Source organism: Lissotriton vulgaris, chromosome 6, assembly GCF_964263255.1.
Source record: "Lissotriton vulgaris chromosome 6, aLisVul1.2, whole genome shotgun sequence".
Lineage (NCBI taxonomy): Eukaryota > Metazoa > Chordata > Amphibia > Caudata > Salamandridae > Lissotriton > Lissotriton vulgaris.
In genome coordinates, this window is record NC_141694.1 from 1,019,187,736 (window position 1) to 1,019,204,869 (window position 17,134).

The 17,134-nt window shown below is 44.9% G+C and overlaps 1 protein-coding gene across 3 annotated transcripts in view; it reads right to left on the minus strand.

The window, feature by feature from the left end:
• Positions 1 to 1,489: 1,489 nt before the first annotated feature.
• LYST (lysosomal trafficking regulator) overlaps positions 1,490 to 17,134 on the minus strand; it is a 4,348,576-nt gene continuing 4,332,931 nt past the window's right edge. For all 3 annotated transcript variants that reach the window (XM_086927077.1, XM_086927076.1, XM_086927078.1), the window contains one exon: positions 1,490 to 2,309. In XM_086927077.1, coding sequence (XP_086783203.1) covers positions 2,171 to 2,309 — 139 coding nt within the window. In that variant the 3' untranslated portion in view covers positions 1,490 to 2,170. The remainder of the gene's footprint in view (positions 2,310 to 17,134) is intronic.

Below are 17,134 nucleotides of genomic sequence, written 5' to 3' on the forward strand. Positions count from 1 at the left end.
CTACTGCCAGGCACTAAACCGTGGCGCACATACCCAATACAGGTGACTGTGGCGTGTAAATGCATGCAAAGGATACATCGTATGTCCACAGGGGTGCCTTTCTACTCTCCTCTGATGCCTTTAATAGGATGGCCCAGACGAGAGACGTACTATACAACTTGTATGCTACGCATATTGACAGAACACTCACTAAAGAAGATAGAATCCCTGTTCGAGGACAGACAACTCAGGCCGTTCTGCCAGATAATGGGAGAATTTGACCTTCCTACCGGGCAATTCCTAATTCATAGGCAGATCATAGCAAGCTACCTTACATTTAATGATTTGACAGAAGGAGAACCCACAACTCATCCGGTCATACACACAATCATGCACATGGGAATGGGCTGGCACCTGGTAACCTGGCTTTATAAAGACATACGGGGAGCTCATAAACAAACCACTAGATGCGCTGTGGGCGACATGGGGGGAAGAACTAGGGTGCCAGCTACATGAAAAAGAATGGGAGACAGCACTCGCATACTCCAAAAAGGTGTCCCGCAATGCGCGCTTTAAAAACATACAATTTTACATATTACACAGAGCGTATCAAACACCAGCGCGTCTCCAGCGATATTATCCAACCACGAAGTTCCTATTCCCCAGATATCAATCACCGGATGCAGACTTTCATCACATGTTTTGGACATGTCCCACAATTCGATTATATTGGAACACTATCCATGAGACTCTAAGACATCTCACAGGTATACCCGACATGAACAGATGGGAGGCATGCACACTCTGAAGCTTCTGAAGGCGGAAACAACACAAACTACAAATCCGTTATGCGTCACTAGAAATACTAATAGCTAAAAGAGGGATAGCTATGCATTGGCGGGACCCTGTGGGACCTCCGATAGCAGCCTGGGTGGGAGCAGTGAGCAAATAGGCATCAGCAGAAGAGGAGGCAATCAGTGAGGAGGAAATAAAAGGAATACGCAAACGCCACATATCCATGGAGTGGACCCTACTTTTACACCAATTCAAACAAAAAACAACGTGTGGCGATCCAAGCATATAATCGCAAGCCCCAGCAGGCTTGCAAGCACAGATCCAGACCATAGGCACACACACTATTCCCCAAAGTACTGCAAGTGCGTAACGGTGTACAACAACTCAATCATACACTAACTAGGTCAGCCAGAAAGGCCGTAACGGCTGGACAGGTTCCAACCCGAAGAAATTAACCATACCCACAGACAGGATACATTATGGCCCAGGCACCCCGCCTGACCCACATATCTCGGACCTCACAAACACCACCCCAGTTTCACACCCAGTTAATAGTTAAGAACCACAACTGGTAGTTGGTACACCAGTAATCAAAAGGAAGGAGATGCATTTTCATGTGTAAAAGCACACACAACAATGGGATAATGTATGTTGAAGCGATCATACTATGTAAAAGGTAAATGTCGTCCCAGACAAACAACTGCAATTACAAATGTTTGAAACCTACGTAATGAAGTCAGTTTTAATGTACTACCATGCAATATGTTACATATACGAAAATGTTAATAAAAATATTTGACAAAAAAATCATTGTTATAACACCCATAAATGCATTAAACACTGTACCGAAAGTACCTATTGTAACTGTAATAGGAGCAGCAAAAATCATAAAATGGTAGAAAGATGTATGATTTATATACATTACCATTTAGTCTAACATTTTTCAGCCTAACGAAATTTGATACACAAGCAGGCATTGTCTGTGAGGGGTGTTGCTCCATAGCCTTTAATCAAGCGGATTACCATTTGACATTTTCTAATTCTCTTGCCAATAATTCATGAATTATCTGTTAATTTCTGGAACACAGCATACTAGTCATAATTGACGCAGATTTTATGGCTGTGGTTGCATACAAATTATGCTCTGAATCTTGGTTTCATTCTATTTTCATTTACAATTTTAAACAAGAGCAAAGTTATGCATGCATATAAATACTTAAAAATTACAAACTGTAATAAAGACAAAACAGTGAAATGTTATAACCCCAACTGATGTTTTTAGCAGCTAGAAATCTGCCTCCAATAACAAGTCGAGTAAGAGAAGCTTGATGATCATGCTATTAAGCAGTCAGTAGCAACAGGGTGCTTCATCAAGTAGTCCAGGAATCGTTATTCATCAACAAACTGCATAGCTGCGTAGGAAAGAGTAGAACATGGGTAGTTTCAAGCGCTGCTGGTCCTTGCGACACCATGCAATCACAGTCCCATCACTGTTTGATGTATACAAGTGGTGACCATCACAGGAAAATGTAAGACTAGTAAAAAAAGAGAGAATTTTGTATCATATTAAGACATAGGCCTTATGACCACTGGATGTAATAATTAACATTTTACAAGTATTTCCATTTTAACTATTTTTTCTGTATGATACAGGAATCTTGGTGCGCTGTACCTGGTACAGAGCTCTTTGCCTAAGAACGATCTTCATTACCATCAATGTGCATGCTATCCTATCCTTGGAAGCAAGACTAGTAAAAAAAAATCCACACATTGATGTAAAGGTGAGAGGCTAAGCATATACATGTCCCATAACCCCCATGATAAATGTCAGAGAATAAAATGACTTAACGGAGTGCTAATGCCAACCTCTTATTACTTTCTAAGGAAAATAACCTCTGGTCAAAGAAAGAATCAATATACATTCATTGCAAATCGTAAAATAATCCATTACACAATATCACATGTCCACATAATATTTTGAAAGGGAAGACCTAAGAAAACAGAGCACAACAGGAGGGGAACAAAAGGGAATCAGTATGTACCTAGATAGCGGTCCACAAATTATAACATATGTCTATACATGAGCATTGTGCTGCACTAGAGAGTACAACAGATTAACAAATAATCAAAAATAAAACAGTCACATAAGTAGACATCAAAAATAATGATAATGTAAAAGGCTAGAAAAGTAATGAAGAAATATTTGGTGGAAAAATAAGATTAAAGAGAACTCAACTGTACTGAAAATAAACCTAATAAGTCTGACCAGAGCTGTACATCATTTAGAACATTATTTAATTAAAATTTTTGAAATATATAGTTTTCCAGAGAACGGTAGAAAGCTGTGAAATGATAAATTAACCTACATTTTATTGGTGAGAGCAACATAAACAACAGACGCTTCGAGTAAAGGCCTGAGCTACTGCGTTTTATTTTCCTCTGAACAAAATGTTTACATTTTTTAAAACAGAAGGACCTGTAACATAATATTTCCAAAAAGATACGCCCAAACCTAATACAAACTTATAATAATAAGCCTTTGATAAAACATAATATACATTTAAAAAAGAAAAAGTTACTTTAATTCAGTAGGAAAATGCTACTTACCAGTATGCATCTGTTCTTGGCATGTAGGGCTGCTGACATTCATATCTTAGCATAGATCGCCGCCTAGTGTTGGGTCCGGATGATTTTACCTTGTTGTCCTGGAAGAGTCTTCGAAGTATCACGAGATAGGTGACTCCTCCCCTGGACTACAGTGCGCATGGGCATCTTCTCCATCCTCAGATTGTTTTTCGCCATTGTGGTAAAGATGGAGTATAGTAAAGTAAGAGATGGCAAGGCAAAAGAGAATCCTGCAGCTGCAACAGGCACCGGGGGGGGGGGGGGGGCGATATGAATGTCAGCAGCCCTACATGCCAAGAACAGATGCATACTGGTAAGTCGCATTTTCCGTTCGAGGCATGTGGGCTGCTGAATTCATATCTTAGCATAGACTGTATAGCAGTATCTCCTCTAGCGGTGGTCACCTGTACCAGCTGCAGCAGTCTGAAAAAGAGTTTTAAGGACAGCCTGGCCGACAGCAGCTTGCTGCTTTGTTTGCACGTCTACACAATAGTGTTTAGTGAAAGTGTGTATGGTAGACCATGTAGCTGCCCTACATATGTCTTCAAGGGGAATATTCCCAAGGAAAGCCATAGATGCCCCCATTTTACGCGTATAGTGTGCTTTTGGGGGAACTGTTAAGAGTGCGTTTAGCTTTTTGTTAGCATATTTGAATGACTATCCATCTGGTTATTCCTGATTTTGAGATAGGATTACCTTTATGTTGTGGCGAAAAAGCAACAAACAGTTGCTTTGTTTTCCTAAATGATTTAGTCCTGTCGACATAACATAGCAGAGCTCTCCTTACATCTAGTGTGTGTAGGGCTCTTTCAGGTACTGACTGCAGGTTTTGGAAGAAAACTGGCAATTCTATTGATTGATTGATATGGAAAGTGGATATGACTTTTGGCATAAACTTAGGGTTGGTCCGAAGTACTACCTTATTTGCATGAAGGGTTCTAGAATAGTTAGTGCCTGTAGCTCACTTACTCGCCTGAGGGAGGTAATGGCAATTAAGAATGCCACTTTCCATGTTAGAAATTGCAATTCACATGAATGGAGTGGTTCGAAAGGAGGTCCCATAAGTCTGGTAAGTACCACATTTAAGTTCCAGACTGGTGAAGGTGGGTGCTTTGGAGGGGTTATCCTTTTAAAACCTTCCATAAAGGCTTTGATTGGGGGTACCTTAAACAGGGAAAGGTGGTGTCTGTTCTGGAGATATGCTCTTATAGCAGCAAGATGTAGCCTTATAGAAGAGTATACCAGATTACATCTTCGGAGATGCAAGAGGTAACTAATAATGTTTTGGATGGAAGCATCTAATGGATTGATTTGGTTATTGTTGCAATAAATTACAAATCTTTTACATTTAGCTGCATAGCATGCTCTAGTAGTTGGCCTTCTTGCCTCCTTGATAATGTTCATGCAATCAGGAGGTAAGTTAAGGTATCCGAACTCTAAGACTTCAGGAGCCAGATCGCTAGGTTCATCTGATTAGGATCTGGGAGCCTGATTTCTCCATGGTTCTGAGTTAAAAGATGGGGTGAGAGGCGCAGTCTTTGGTGGGGAACTACTGAAAGTTCTAGGAACGTTGTGTACCATGGCTGTCTTGCCCATTTGGGAGCAACCAGGTTCATTGTGAGTGACTGCTGACTTAGTTTGCGTGCCACCAGCGGAATCAGTGGGGCTTGTGAAAAAGCGTACGCAAATCTGCTGACCAGTTCATCCATATCGCATTGCCCTGTGACAACGGATGTGGGAACCTGGCGGCAAAGTACTGGCATTTTGAGTTTTCGTTTGTGGCATACAGATCTATCTCTGGATGGCCCCATTTTTGGAAGAATGGTTGGAGAAGTTGAGGGTGAATCTCCCATTCGTGTGGGCGTGTCTGCTTAACAGATCCGATATCTGATTGTCTTTCCCTGGCAGGTGGTCTGCAAGGAGAAAAATGTTTTTGGGAATTGCCCACCTCCATACGCTCTGTGCTAAGTGTAGGAGAGTAGGGTCTGCAATCCTATGGTCACCCCCGATTTTTGCTTTTTGCTTCAACTGGTTTAATACTTTCCCTGGCTGTGGGCCTGCTAATCAGACCCACAGCGTAGCTGACTCTCTCTAAATTGACATCCATGTACCTTAGGTGCATATCCAATTGGACTGAGTCACCTTATCAGTCCCTGTACAGTGTACCCTATGTACCCAGGGCATTGGTGCACTCAGGGCCTACCAGGGGCTGCAGCATGTATTATGCCACCCCTGGCTGGCCATCCAAATCTGACACAACTGGCTGATCAATCAGTTGGGGCAAGGTGGTGTAATCACCCTTTGCTTTAGATATAGTATCCCTATATCTAACCCTAAAATGGACACATATCCTCCTATCAGTCACTCCTATGGCAGGCCTTATCAATCCTGAAGGCAGAGTGCTTGGAATTATGTGAGATGGTGCTCTAGCATGAGCTGAGCCTGTCTGCAGCTTTCGGAACCAAGTCCTTTAGCTGTTTCCATGATAACGCTATACCATATACTCTTAAATGCATTATAATCCTCGCGGTTAAATGCTAACTCTGGTATAACATTATCAAAACATCCTCAGATTGTTTTTCGCCATTGTGGCAAAGATGGAGTATAGTAAAGTAAGAGATGGCAAGGCAAAAGAGAATCCTGCAGCTGCAACAGGCACGGGGGGGGGGGGGGGGGGGGGGGGGGGGGGCGATATGAATGTCAGCAGCCCTACATGCCAAGAACAGATGCATACTGGTAAGTCGCATTTTCCGTTCGAGGCATGTGGGCTGCTGAATTCATATCTTAGCATAGACTGTATAGCAGTATCTCCTCTAGCGGTGGTCACCTGTACCAGCTGCAGCAGTCTGAAAAAGAGTTTTAAGGACAGCCTGGCCGACAGCAGCTTGCTGCTTTGTTTGCACGTCTACACAATAGTGTTTAGTGAAAGTGTGTATGGTAGACCATGTAGCTGCCCTACATATGTCTTCAAGGGGAATATTCCCAAGGAAAGCCATAGATGCCCCCATTTTACGCGTATAGTGTGCTTTTGGGGGAACTGTTAAGAGTGCGTTTAGCTTTTTGTTAGCATATTTGAATGACTATCCATCTGGTTATTCCTGATTTTGAGATAGGATTACCTTTATGTTGTGGCGAAAAAGCAACAAACAGTTGCTTTGTTTTCCTAAATGATTTAGTCCTGTCGACATAACATAGCAGAGCTCTCCTTACATCTAGTGTGTGTAGGGCTCTTTCAGGTACTGACTGCAGGTTTTGGAAGAAAACTGGCAATTCTATTGATTGATTGATATGGAAAGTGGATATGACTTTTGGCATAAACTTAGGGTTGGTCCGAAGTACTACCTTATTTGCATGAAGGGTTCTTGAATAGTTAGTGCCTGTAGCTCACTTACTCGCCTGAGGGAGGTAATGGCAATTAAGAATGCCACTTTCCATGTTAGAAATTGCAATTCACATGAATGGAGTGGTTCGAAAGGAGGTCCCATAAGTCTGGTAAGTACCACATTTAAGTTCCAGACTGGTGAAGGTGGGTGCTTTGGAGGGGTTATCCTTTTAAAACCTTCCATAAAGGCTTTGATTGGGGGTACCTTAAACAGGGAAAGGTGGTGTCTGTTCTGGAGATATGCTCTTATAGCAGCAAGATGTAGCCTTATAGAAGAGTATACCAGATTACATCTTCGGAGATGCAAGAGGTAACTAATAATGTTTTGGATGGAAGCATCTAATGGATTGATTTGGTTATTGTTGCAATAAATTACAAATCTTTTACATTTAGCTGCATAGCATGCTCTAGTAGTTGGCCTTCTTGCCTCCTTGATAATGTTCATGCAATCAGGAGGTAAGTTAAGGTATCCGAACTCTAAGACTTCAGGAGCCAGATCGCTAGGTTCATCTGATTAGGATCTGGGAGCCTGATTTCTCCATGGTTCTGAGTTAAAAGATGGGGTGAGAGGCGCAGTCTTTGGTGGGGAACTACTGAAAGTTCTAGGAACGTTGTGTACCATGGCTGTCTTGCCCATTTGGGAGCAACCGGGTTCATTGTGAGTGACTGCTGACGTAGTTTGCGTGCCACCAGCGGAATCAGTGGGGCTTGTGAAAAAGCGTACGCAAATCTGCTGACCAGTTCATCCATATCGCATTGCCCTGTGACAACGGATGTGGGAACCTGGCGGCAAAGTACTGGCATTTTGAGTTTTCGTTTGTGGCAAACAGATGTATCTCTGGATGGCCCCATTTTTGGAAGAATGGTTGGAGAAGTTAAGGGTGAATCTCCCATTCGTGTGGGCGTGTCTGCTTAACAGATCCGATATCTGATTGTCTTTCCCTGGCAGGTGGTCTGCAAGGAGAAAAATGTTTTTGGGAATTGCCCACCTCCATACGCTCTGTGCTAAGTGTAGGAGAGTAGGGTCTGCAATCCTATGGTCACCCCCGATTTTTGCTTTTTGCTTCAACTGGTTTACGACTTTCCCTGGCTGTGGGCCTGCTAATCAGACCCACAGCCTAGCTGTCTCTCTCTAAATTGACATCCATGTACCTTAGGTGCATATCCAATTGGACTGAGTCACCTTATCAGTCCCTGTACAGTGTACCCTATGTACCCAGGGCATTGGTGCACTCAGGGCCTACCAGGGGCTGCAGCATGTATTATGCCACCCCTGGCTGGCCATCCAAATCTGACACAACTGGCTGATCAATCAGTTGGGGCAAGGTGGTGTAATCACCCTTTGCTTTAGATATAGTATCCCTATATCTAACCCTAAAATGGACACATATCCTCCTATCAGTCACTCCTATGGCAGGCCTTATCAATCCTGAAGGCAGAGTGCTTGGAATTATGTGAGATGGTGCTCTAGCATGAGCTGAGCCTGTCTGCAGCTTTCGGAACCAAGTCCTTTAGCTGTTTCCATGATAACGCTATACCATATACTCTTAAATGCATTATAATCCTCGCGGTTAAATGCTAACTCTGGTATAACATTATCAAAACATGTCGAGTAAGGTGTCATACGAATTGGAATACTACCCCCTCGCCAATTCTGGCGACGGGGGTAGCATTCCACCCTTCTAGAGGGACACGACATGTATGTAACTGTGAACCCCGGTTAAAGTTAACATGAGCCTCAGCATCACAAAATGGATGCTGCCACCACAGACACAAGTCTGACCTCCTGCTGCTGGGAGTCCTTCCAGCGAGGGAGGCTTGGACAAAGGGTTTCCTGCCTTGGGAGGTGCTAGCACCACCCCAGACAGGATTTTGTGTATTAGGTAGGACAGGGCTGAAAGGAATGAGACATGCCTGGGGCACACAAGGTGTCCCTGTGCATACACCGGTCTAAACCAGTTCCTGGGGCACTCCAGCCCCAGTGCTGGCGCAAGACCGGACAAAGGATAGGGGGTGTAACCACCCCCCTTCCTGGTCCCTCCCAGAGGAGGGACCTAGTCGTAGTACAGCCCCCTTTAGCCGGATAAAGGTAGGAGCTGGTCCCATTCCAAATTAGACTATCCTGAACAACTTTACAAGAAGAAACTCTGGACTTCGACGTTCTGCTCCACAGAAGACTGAAGGAATCTCCCTTGTGGGCAAGGAGTGTCCACCCTGCGCAAGCAGGCACCATCAGCGTCTTCCCTTTGTTGTCTTCCTGCAAGGATCCAGACTTCAGAGCCCGACGAGACCCGGATTCCCAGACCTCTCCAACCTCTACCTACATCTGCAGCACAGCTGAGATCCGTGAGTGCGAAAAGACACGTGGGACCGGCCATCTTGAAAGAAGCAGCACTTCGCTCCAGCACGACTTCAGAGGTATCCTCGTCCAAGTGCTTTGGGGACTGAGAAGCCCCGATTCCAAGCAGCTCCTGCACTGAAGATCAGCCCTCCAGCCTCCACGAGATCTGCGTGGGGCCCTTCTGCTTGCCTGCTGCTCGAAGCGTTGTCTGGTCACTTGCCGACTTGCTTGTGGCCTCCTAGACGACGATCCACCAAATCATCACTGCTGATCTGGTTGCTCCAGACTGGCCCTTGCTCCCCTCCAAAAGAGGAGCACCCCGGACCCTCCTGGTCCACTCCAGACGCCGTTTCCACTCACCGCGTGGGTTGCCTTTGCCAAGGCCTGTTGAACCCGAATCCGGAGACGACACCGCCGACAGCGAGAGCCTGCGTGGGACAGCTCGTGCCTCCATCCTGGTTGTCGAAGACACCACCTGGTCCACGTGGCTGCAGAGACAAGTGTCCACCTTCACCTGATCGCGACGACGACATCTGGTTCCACTCCTGGTTCCACTCCAGTCACAGGCTAGTGACTTTGAACATTGTCCCCTCTGCTTTCAGGTTCTTCTCTTCACTGATCCACCCTTGGATCACACTGGACATCTTCCTCCTGACCGCCTGCAGCATCTTTTCCTCCAGGCTCCATAGACTTCACCGCCGGAACCCGGCACGACTTGGCACCTATGCACCCGCAGCCTGTGGGTGAGGTAACACGAGCATTTCGGTGCTCAAGGGTAGCTTGACTCTCCTAGTGTCCAGTTCCATTGTCGTTTTTGTCCTACCTAGTCAGGGACGTCCGTACTCACCTTTTTCTTAAACTGTACTGTCCATAGACGTTTGTACGCATCTCGCCTGCGAGTTCACACTCTGCACACGCGCTCCGTGGGCCTCCTAGTACTTACCTCAAGTTAGTATTGCGTGGTCCCAGAGATCCTACAGCCTCTGGACAGCTCCATTCCTTCTACTGACTTTCACATTCCACTTACTTAGTATATGGTTTGTCGTGCCCGTAGGGCACCATTGTAAATCGTGCAACTTAAACGTATTTTTCCTAAGAGTTTGTCATGTGCTTAGCCCTCGGACCTCATAAAGAGTTCAGAGGTGTATGTTAGTTAATAAATACTTGTTTATTTTCATAACAACCTGTGTGGTGTCCTTTCACTTGGTATTCAAGGGGTTATATGTGGTAAAACATTAGCTTCAAATGCCAAAAGAGTTTAGCCTAAGACTGCTTTGTCCATGCTACCATTAGGATAGCTGGTCTATAAGGTTGACTTTACAACCAATCACCATAAGGGTTGTTTGGACTGATACAAGGTGATCACTAGAACTAGTGAGCATCATATATCAGGCCAACTTCTCACACTAAGTGAGACAGCTGTGGAGAGTGTGTCCCTCCTTGGTTTTGGATGTAATACATGGCTGTCATGTTGTAAGTCCGGATTAACACAGCCTTGTTGTATAAGTATTTCTGGAATGCTTTTAGTGCCAGAAATATTGCTAGCAACTCTAATTGGTTGATATGCAGTGTCTTTTGTTTGATTGTCCAGAGCCCTTGGACTGTGTATTGAAGTAAGTGGGCTCCCCAACCTGTCAGTGATGCGTCCGCTGTTAGTACTACTTGTGGAACTGGCTCTTGGAACAGTCGCCCCTTGGAAAGGTTTTGTGGGTTCCACCACTGTAGGAGTTGCAGTAAACCTTCAAGTTGATCGTAGTGTGCTTTATCGTAGCGAGCTAGTAGAGCTTGTGTGTTTTCAATCCGCCATGAATTAGCAGCCTGTGAGGCTACTCTCTTGCCTGAGGCTTCTAATATTTTAAGACTCCTTGTCAGGAGGGGGAGCATCTCCTGTTGTTTGTGAGTTAGCTCTCTTGCGAGCGTTTGCTACTACTAGTGAGTCTAAAGGCAACTGGCATTTAATATAAGTAGGGTCTGTAGGGGCCGCCTTATATTTTTTCTCAATCCTGGGATTGAGTACACGTGCTCTGGCTGGATCTTTGAATATGTCTGGCATGCGTTTTTGTACCTTTTTTAGCATAGGAAGTGTCCTGACATTCTTCTCAGAGGTAGGAAAAGTGTCAAATATAAAATCATCTACTATTGGGTCAGTGTGCATGTCTACCTTGTGGTATTTTGCTGCTCTATCTAGCAGTTGGTTAAAAACTATGATGTCGTCAGTAAGCGACGGCTTTGTAGGGTATGGGGAGGTGTCTGGGATGGGTTGTGTGTCATATGGATCATTCTGGTCCTCCCATGTGTCATCCTGTGCATGAGTATCCTCCGGTTCATTAAAATCATCCTGAGGATCTTCCCCCATGTTATCCCCATCATTATAATCTGACTGTGTAGGAGAGTAGGGCACAAAAGGCATATTAGGATAGAAAGGAGGAGGAGTAAAAGGCCTAGAGGGAGATGTCCCAAAGTCCTTTTTCTTTGGAGGAACAGGGGAAGGAGTGTCCGTGTCCAATGGTCTCTTTTTCCGGTAATAAACTGTAACTTTTCCTGTTTCAGGGTTTATATACAGTTTAGATTGTTCCTCAGTTTCTGGATCAGGATGGAAGAGTTCTTCCTCAACTGTCCTTGGCTTTGGCGCCAATGTTTTTGGCTTACTGACTTGTTTGTGACCTTTTGGCTTGAGGGCCTTTGGTTGTGGAGTTTTTTTTTGGCTCGACTGTTGCTTTGGGGTCGGTAACTTTTTTTGGTTGGACGTCGTTTGTTGGTTTAACAGTCTTTTTCGGTTTGGTGACTTTGTTTGGGTCGACGACCTGTTTCGGATCGGCCGGAGCTTTTGGTTCGATACGTTTTTTATGCTCGACAGCTTTTTTCGGCTCAAGGTTTTTGGTCGAGTCAACAACTTTTTTCGGTTCGACCGGCTGTGTGGTGTGATCCTGCTTTTGTTGATCAACACTCTTTTTAGGATCAACGGCCTTTTTTGGGTCGGGTGTTCTTTTTGGATCGACGACCCGTTTTGGTTCGAGGCTCTTCTTCGGCTCTATAGCTTTTGACTCGATAACCTTTTTGGGTTGGGCGACCTTCTTTGGTTCGACCACCTTCTTCGGTTCGACGACCTTTGGTTCGACGACCTTCGGTTCGACAACCCTTTGTGGTTCTGAAAATTATGGGCCCTGCTATAATACGGTATTGAGGTTCAACACCCGTGTCAGAAAATATCATCATACCATGACGATTTTGGTATCGGCAGATCGGTAATGATCAGGTCGTTATGCCTGTGCATTTGCGTCACGATTGAGTAACACAAACAACCCTAAATCGCACTTCCTGTGTTGAACCCTCGGGTTCCATTTTGTGAGCGGCATCCATCTTGTGGATTGCCCTTACATAGTCAATTTGATCCAGGCCGAATTTGCCATCTGAAAGGACACGTCCACCTCGGCTGACTTCCCCATGACCTGGCCGAGCTGCCCTCACTGCCTCCAGCCAAACCTGTTCCAGCGGCTCCTCGCCCAGTGGCCGAGTAAGATAGCATCAAGGCACAACATGTCATAAACCATTCACTGCATACAAACCATGTTTTATCATACACACACCTGTCCCTATTTCTTGTTTATGACTAGTTTTACAATGAGGAGGTGCCCGATTTTATTGCCGTTTCATCGATATCTGAAGGGAGTTCTGGGCCTGGCTGGGTAATCCATCACGAACTGGACATACGAAATGTGGGTTTGCCATCATGACTTCGCTTTTTCATTGTTTTGGAAATATGTATATGACCATACTGTAAAGTAAAGAATTCTTGCCCGCAGCTAATATTTTTGTATAAAAGAACAAGGCTGGTTCTGTAAAAACGAACAGTCTCCCGAGAATATACGACCCGAGCTGTTGTACTTCTAGGACGCTTGTTACTTGGTTGCAGCCAATAAAACTCGATCCTTGACATCACCTAGAAGACTCCGTGTTTCTGTGGTCCAGAACAGGAAGAACCAAGAGGTCTCTGGGTGTTGTTACCCTGGCACCACCGGGTTCCTAAAAACCCGGCACCTCAGTTTGGCGCCCAACTCGGGGCGGTATCAAGCGGTGTCGGTCCAAGCGATATGTTCGTGAGGAGCTTCGTGTGAAAATTCCAGAGGACGGCCAGCCACTTCAGCGACCCCTGTATGTCGATGTGGTTCCGAAGGTCTTTGCTGCGAGGTTCCCTGCGTCCCGACGGCTACGAAGGACTGCTGCCCTGACTATCGCCCTGTTTTGGACCCATCGATACTTGGTAGAGCGAAACGATAGACCAGTCTTCTAGTGACGTCATCGATCATCAATACTTCAGTTAAGTATAAGTGGAGCGTCTCCCAGTCCTTAGTTTTGTTCTTAGTTTTGGTATCCTTGTGATACACTTTGTTTGGAACTTGCAAGCGCCAAACCAAGGGACTCGTGTATTCACGAGAAATATCGTAATCGATAATCCTTTGAAGTTTGAAGCTAGACTAGAGAGCGAAGATGCCTGGTCTTAGCAGACTTGGAAACTTGTTTTGTCTTGGTTGTAAGGACTCCCGATTAGAGGATTCATGTCCGGTTCCTCCAATTGGAACTCCAACATATGAACTTTATGTGAAGCACGGAGTAGGCCCCATCACATACAATGAAGTGTGGATCAAATACACCCGCAAAGATGGTGTTTTAAAATGGCCCCAATATGGTAGCTTTGACACAGAAATCCTAGATAATCTCGAGGTCAAATTGTTCAAGAAGAAAGCCCGGCCGGCAATGTTTGACTCTTTTCGCTTATGGCGCAAAGAAGCCAAACAGAAAGAAATGAAATTAGCAAAGAAAAATAAAAGAGGTATGTCGATGGTACAAGCTGCCGTTGCATACAGGGATAATGAGGAAGAGCAAGAGAGTGAACAAATGCTTAGAAGTAAGAAGCTAGCAGTAGATAAATGCTACCCAGTGTTGCCACGTAGCGGACAAGGATCAACGTAGAAAATTGATAGCAATCCTCTAATGTCCCACTTGTTGAGTTCACCACCCCCCTATGCACAAGATGCTACTGCAACCCCGCGGCATTTTGTTATACCGCGCCCCGGCGCACGAACGCCAGTTCTTACACAAACACCAGCTCCTCTTCAGCTGGTTTCTACTCCTCCGGCGCAGCCCTCTCAAGGGCTGCCGCCTTCGCAACATACTCCTTCTTCTTTGTCTACGACTTTGCCTACTGCTCCAACAATTTCTCCTGATACTTCTTCTGCTATTGCCTAGACTTCTGCTTTCCATCAGCCTGGCTTTTCTGACGTTTCTGCCTTTCTACTTGCTTCCCCTTCTGTTCGACAGGGAGTGACAAACACTGTCTTTTCTCATCTTTCTTTGGGTCGCCTAAGACGACCCCTAATACAGGACGTAGACAGTTACGAAGTCGACTGCCTGATTATCAGGAAAGAGAGGTGCTGAATGAATTAGCACGTAAATGGGTTACTGATTCTGTAAAGTATGATGTTGAGTCCGAAGTTTTCCGTCAGTGGGAAGCACCCACACAGAGATATGTATTCCAAGAGATGTGTGTATATCTCTGCGAAGATTTGCAGACAAACGATCCAGAACGCAACATGAAGGAACTATTCCGTATGCGTTTCAAGTTCTATGAAGGCATGATTGTAGGGGCAGATGTTGAACGAGCAATAGATCTGTTGTTATCCTACAGGAGTAAGGGGAACAATTCTAGGTCATTGCATGAGGATGACATTCCAGGTAGGAAAAAGGCGCGACAGTATCCCATGAGAGAGGTTCCTCCAGTTTGGAGGGAAGGTGATGCGAATGCGAATCCAGCGATTCCCCCGCATTTCCAGCGTGTATGGGTACATGTTCCATGGAAAAGATCTGAAGTTCTAGCGCTAAAACAGACATTGCCTGATCCTCGCAAAAATCCGGCAGGGTATTATAAGGAGTTATCACAGACTGCCAGCTCATGTATAATGAATTTAGCGGATGTAGACATGTTGTTTGGAAATGTTGTCCCACAGCCTTTATGGAGTAAGATTCGTCATACAGATCATGACCAAGAATTAGGTGACACGTGGGCTCATATCACTGCTGCTGATGCTAGACAAGTTGGTGGCTCTAAGCCTGAGCCTTTAGTAGCTGAACTTCCTGGTAGGATCATCACATATATGAAGACTTTAATGCCTGAATTACGTGTGAATTGGGACAAGTTGTCTGCGTGCAAGCAGAAGAAAGATGAGAACGTGTCTGACTTTTTCACGAGGTTTGAAGAGACTTTCGCCGATCATAGTGGTCAGGATATGGCTACCGAGGGTGGCCAAAGATTGTTTGTAGACAAATTCGTACATAATCTGCTTCCCGAACTATGTAATAAATAGAAAGATTCAGAGAGTGCTTGGGCTGTTTCCACGTCAGCGCAGATTCTAGCCACAGCCCAGTACTATGAAAATAGGCGCAAAGACGAGCTAGAGAAGGCAGACAAAAAGACTAAAGATTTGAAAACCAAGGTCCTTCTCCAGCAAGCTTATCCACCTCGTAATAATAATCAGCAAGATTATCAGCAACCACAGCAGTATTCGAGAAGCTCGCAAAGAATTGAGTCTTCTCAGCAACGTTTACCGTATGGTCCAAATCAGTGTGCGTATTGCAAAGAAGAGGGTCATTTCAAGAGTAGTTGTCCAGCCTTATTGCGATGTTTGAATGGTGCTTCTAGAGCAAGAGGGCGAGGTGTTCAACAGGCTCCTAGGGGTAGGGGTCGTGGAAATGTCCCCCAGAATGCTACTTCTTTTCTGCCTCAAAATTCCATGAACAGCTTTGATCAACAGAATAATGCGTCTTCTAGGACAGCTCAGTACTATGCTGATGACTACTATGCAGAAAACGAGAACGAGGGTAATAATTGCTAGGACAGCCATGGACAAAGAGAGGGAGTTGTTTCAGTTCCAGTAGATCAGAATGGGCCTTATGTTGAGGTGATTACATCAGGTGTGTCAGAACCCTTTCTGCTGGATACTGGTGCTACAAAAAGTTCTATTATGCACTCGAAACTTCCTGGCGCACCTTTGTCTGGCGAAATGAATGTTTCAGTAGGTTTTTCTGGCGCCCCGGTTAGGAACCCGATTTCTAGTCCTATGTCACTTTCTGTTGGGCCATATGAATTGAAAACACCCCTCATTCTTACAACAAGTTGTGGTGAAAATTTGTTGGGATTGGATCTGTTAAAAAGATTATATGCGACTTTGTACTGTTCTCCTTTGGGAGTACAACTTACCCTAGGTAAGAAAGTGGTTTCTCCAATGTATTTGTCAAGGGAAAGTATTCCAACAGAATTGTCTTGTCTTCCGGATGTACTTTGGGCTACTGGTTCTAATGATGTGGGTCTTCTGGAGATAGCGCCATATGTTGTGACATTGAAAGCCAATGTTAGGTTGCCACGTATTCCCCAATACAAGATCTCTAGCGAAGGTGAAAAAGCGTTGTTAGCTATCATCTACGACCTAATGAAGAAAGATGTAATTGAAGAGACAACAGGCAATGTTTGTAACAGTCCTGTTTTGCCTGTCTTAAAGCGTACTGACACTTCACAGCCACCTGTCTATAGATTTGTGATTGATCTTAGAGAAGTGAACAAGATTGTTGTGCCACAATTTCCAGTTGTTCCCGATATCACTGCCTTATTGACTATGGTCCCAGCTTCAGCAACTTGGTTCTCGGTGATTGACCTAAAGAATGCTTTCTTCAGCATCCCCATTGCCGAAGAGAGCAGAGATATTTTTGGCTTCAATTTAGGAGGACGAAGCTTCCGCTTCAAACGCGCTCCTCAGGGCTACTGTGAAAGTCCATCTATAGTCAGTCAGGCTCTGAAATCACAACTTGACACGATTGTTCTACCTGATGGTGCGACGCTTATTCAGTACGTAGACGATTTGCTAGTCGCTGCAGATACTGAGGAGATTTGCAAGCAAGCCACATTATCATTGTTGCGTCATTTATGTGACATGAAGCACAAAGTCTCTCTTTCGAAATTG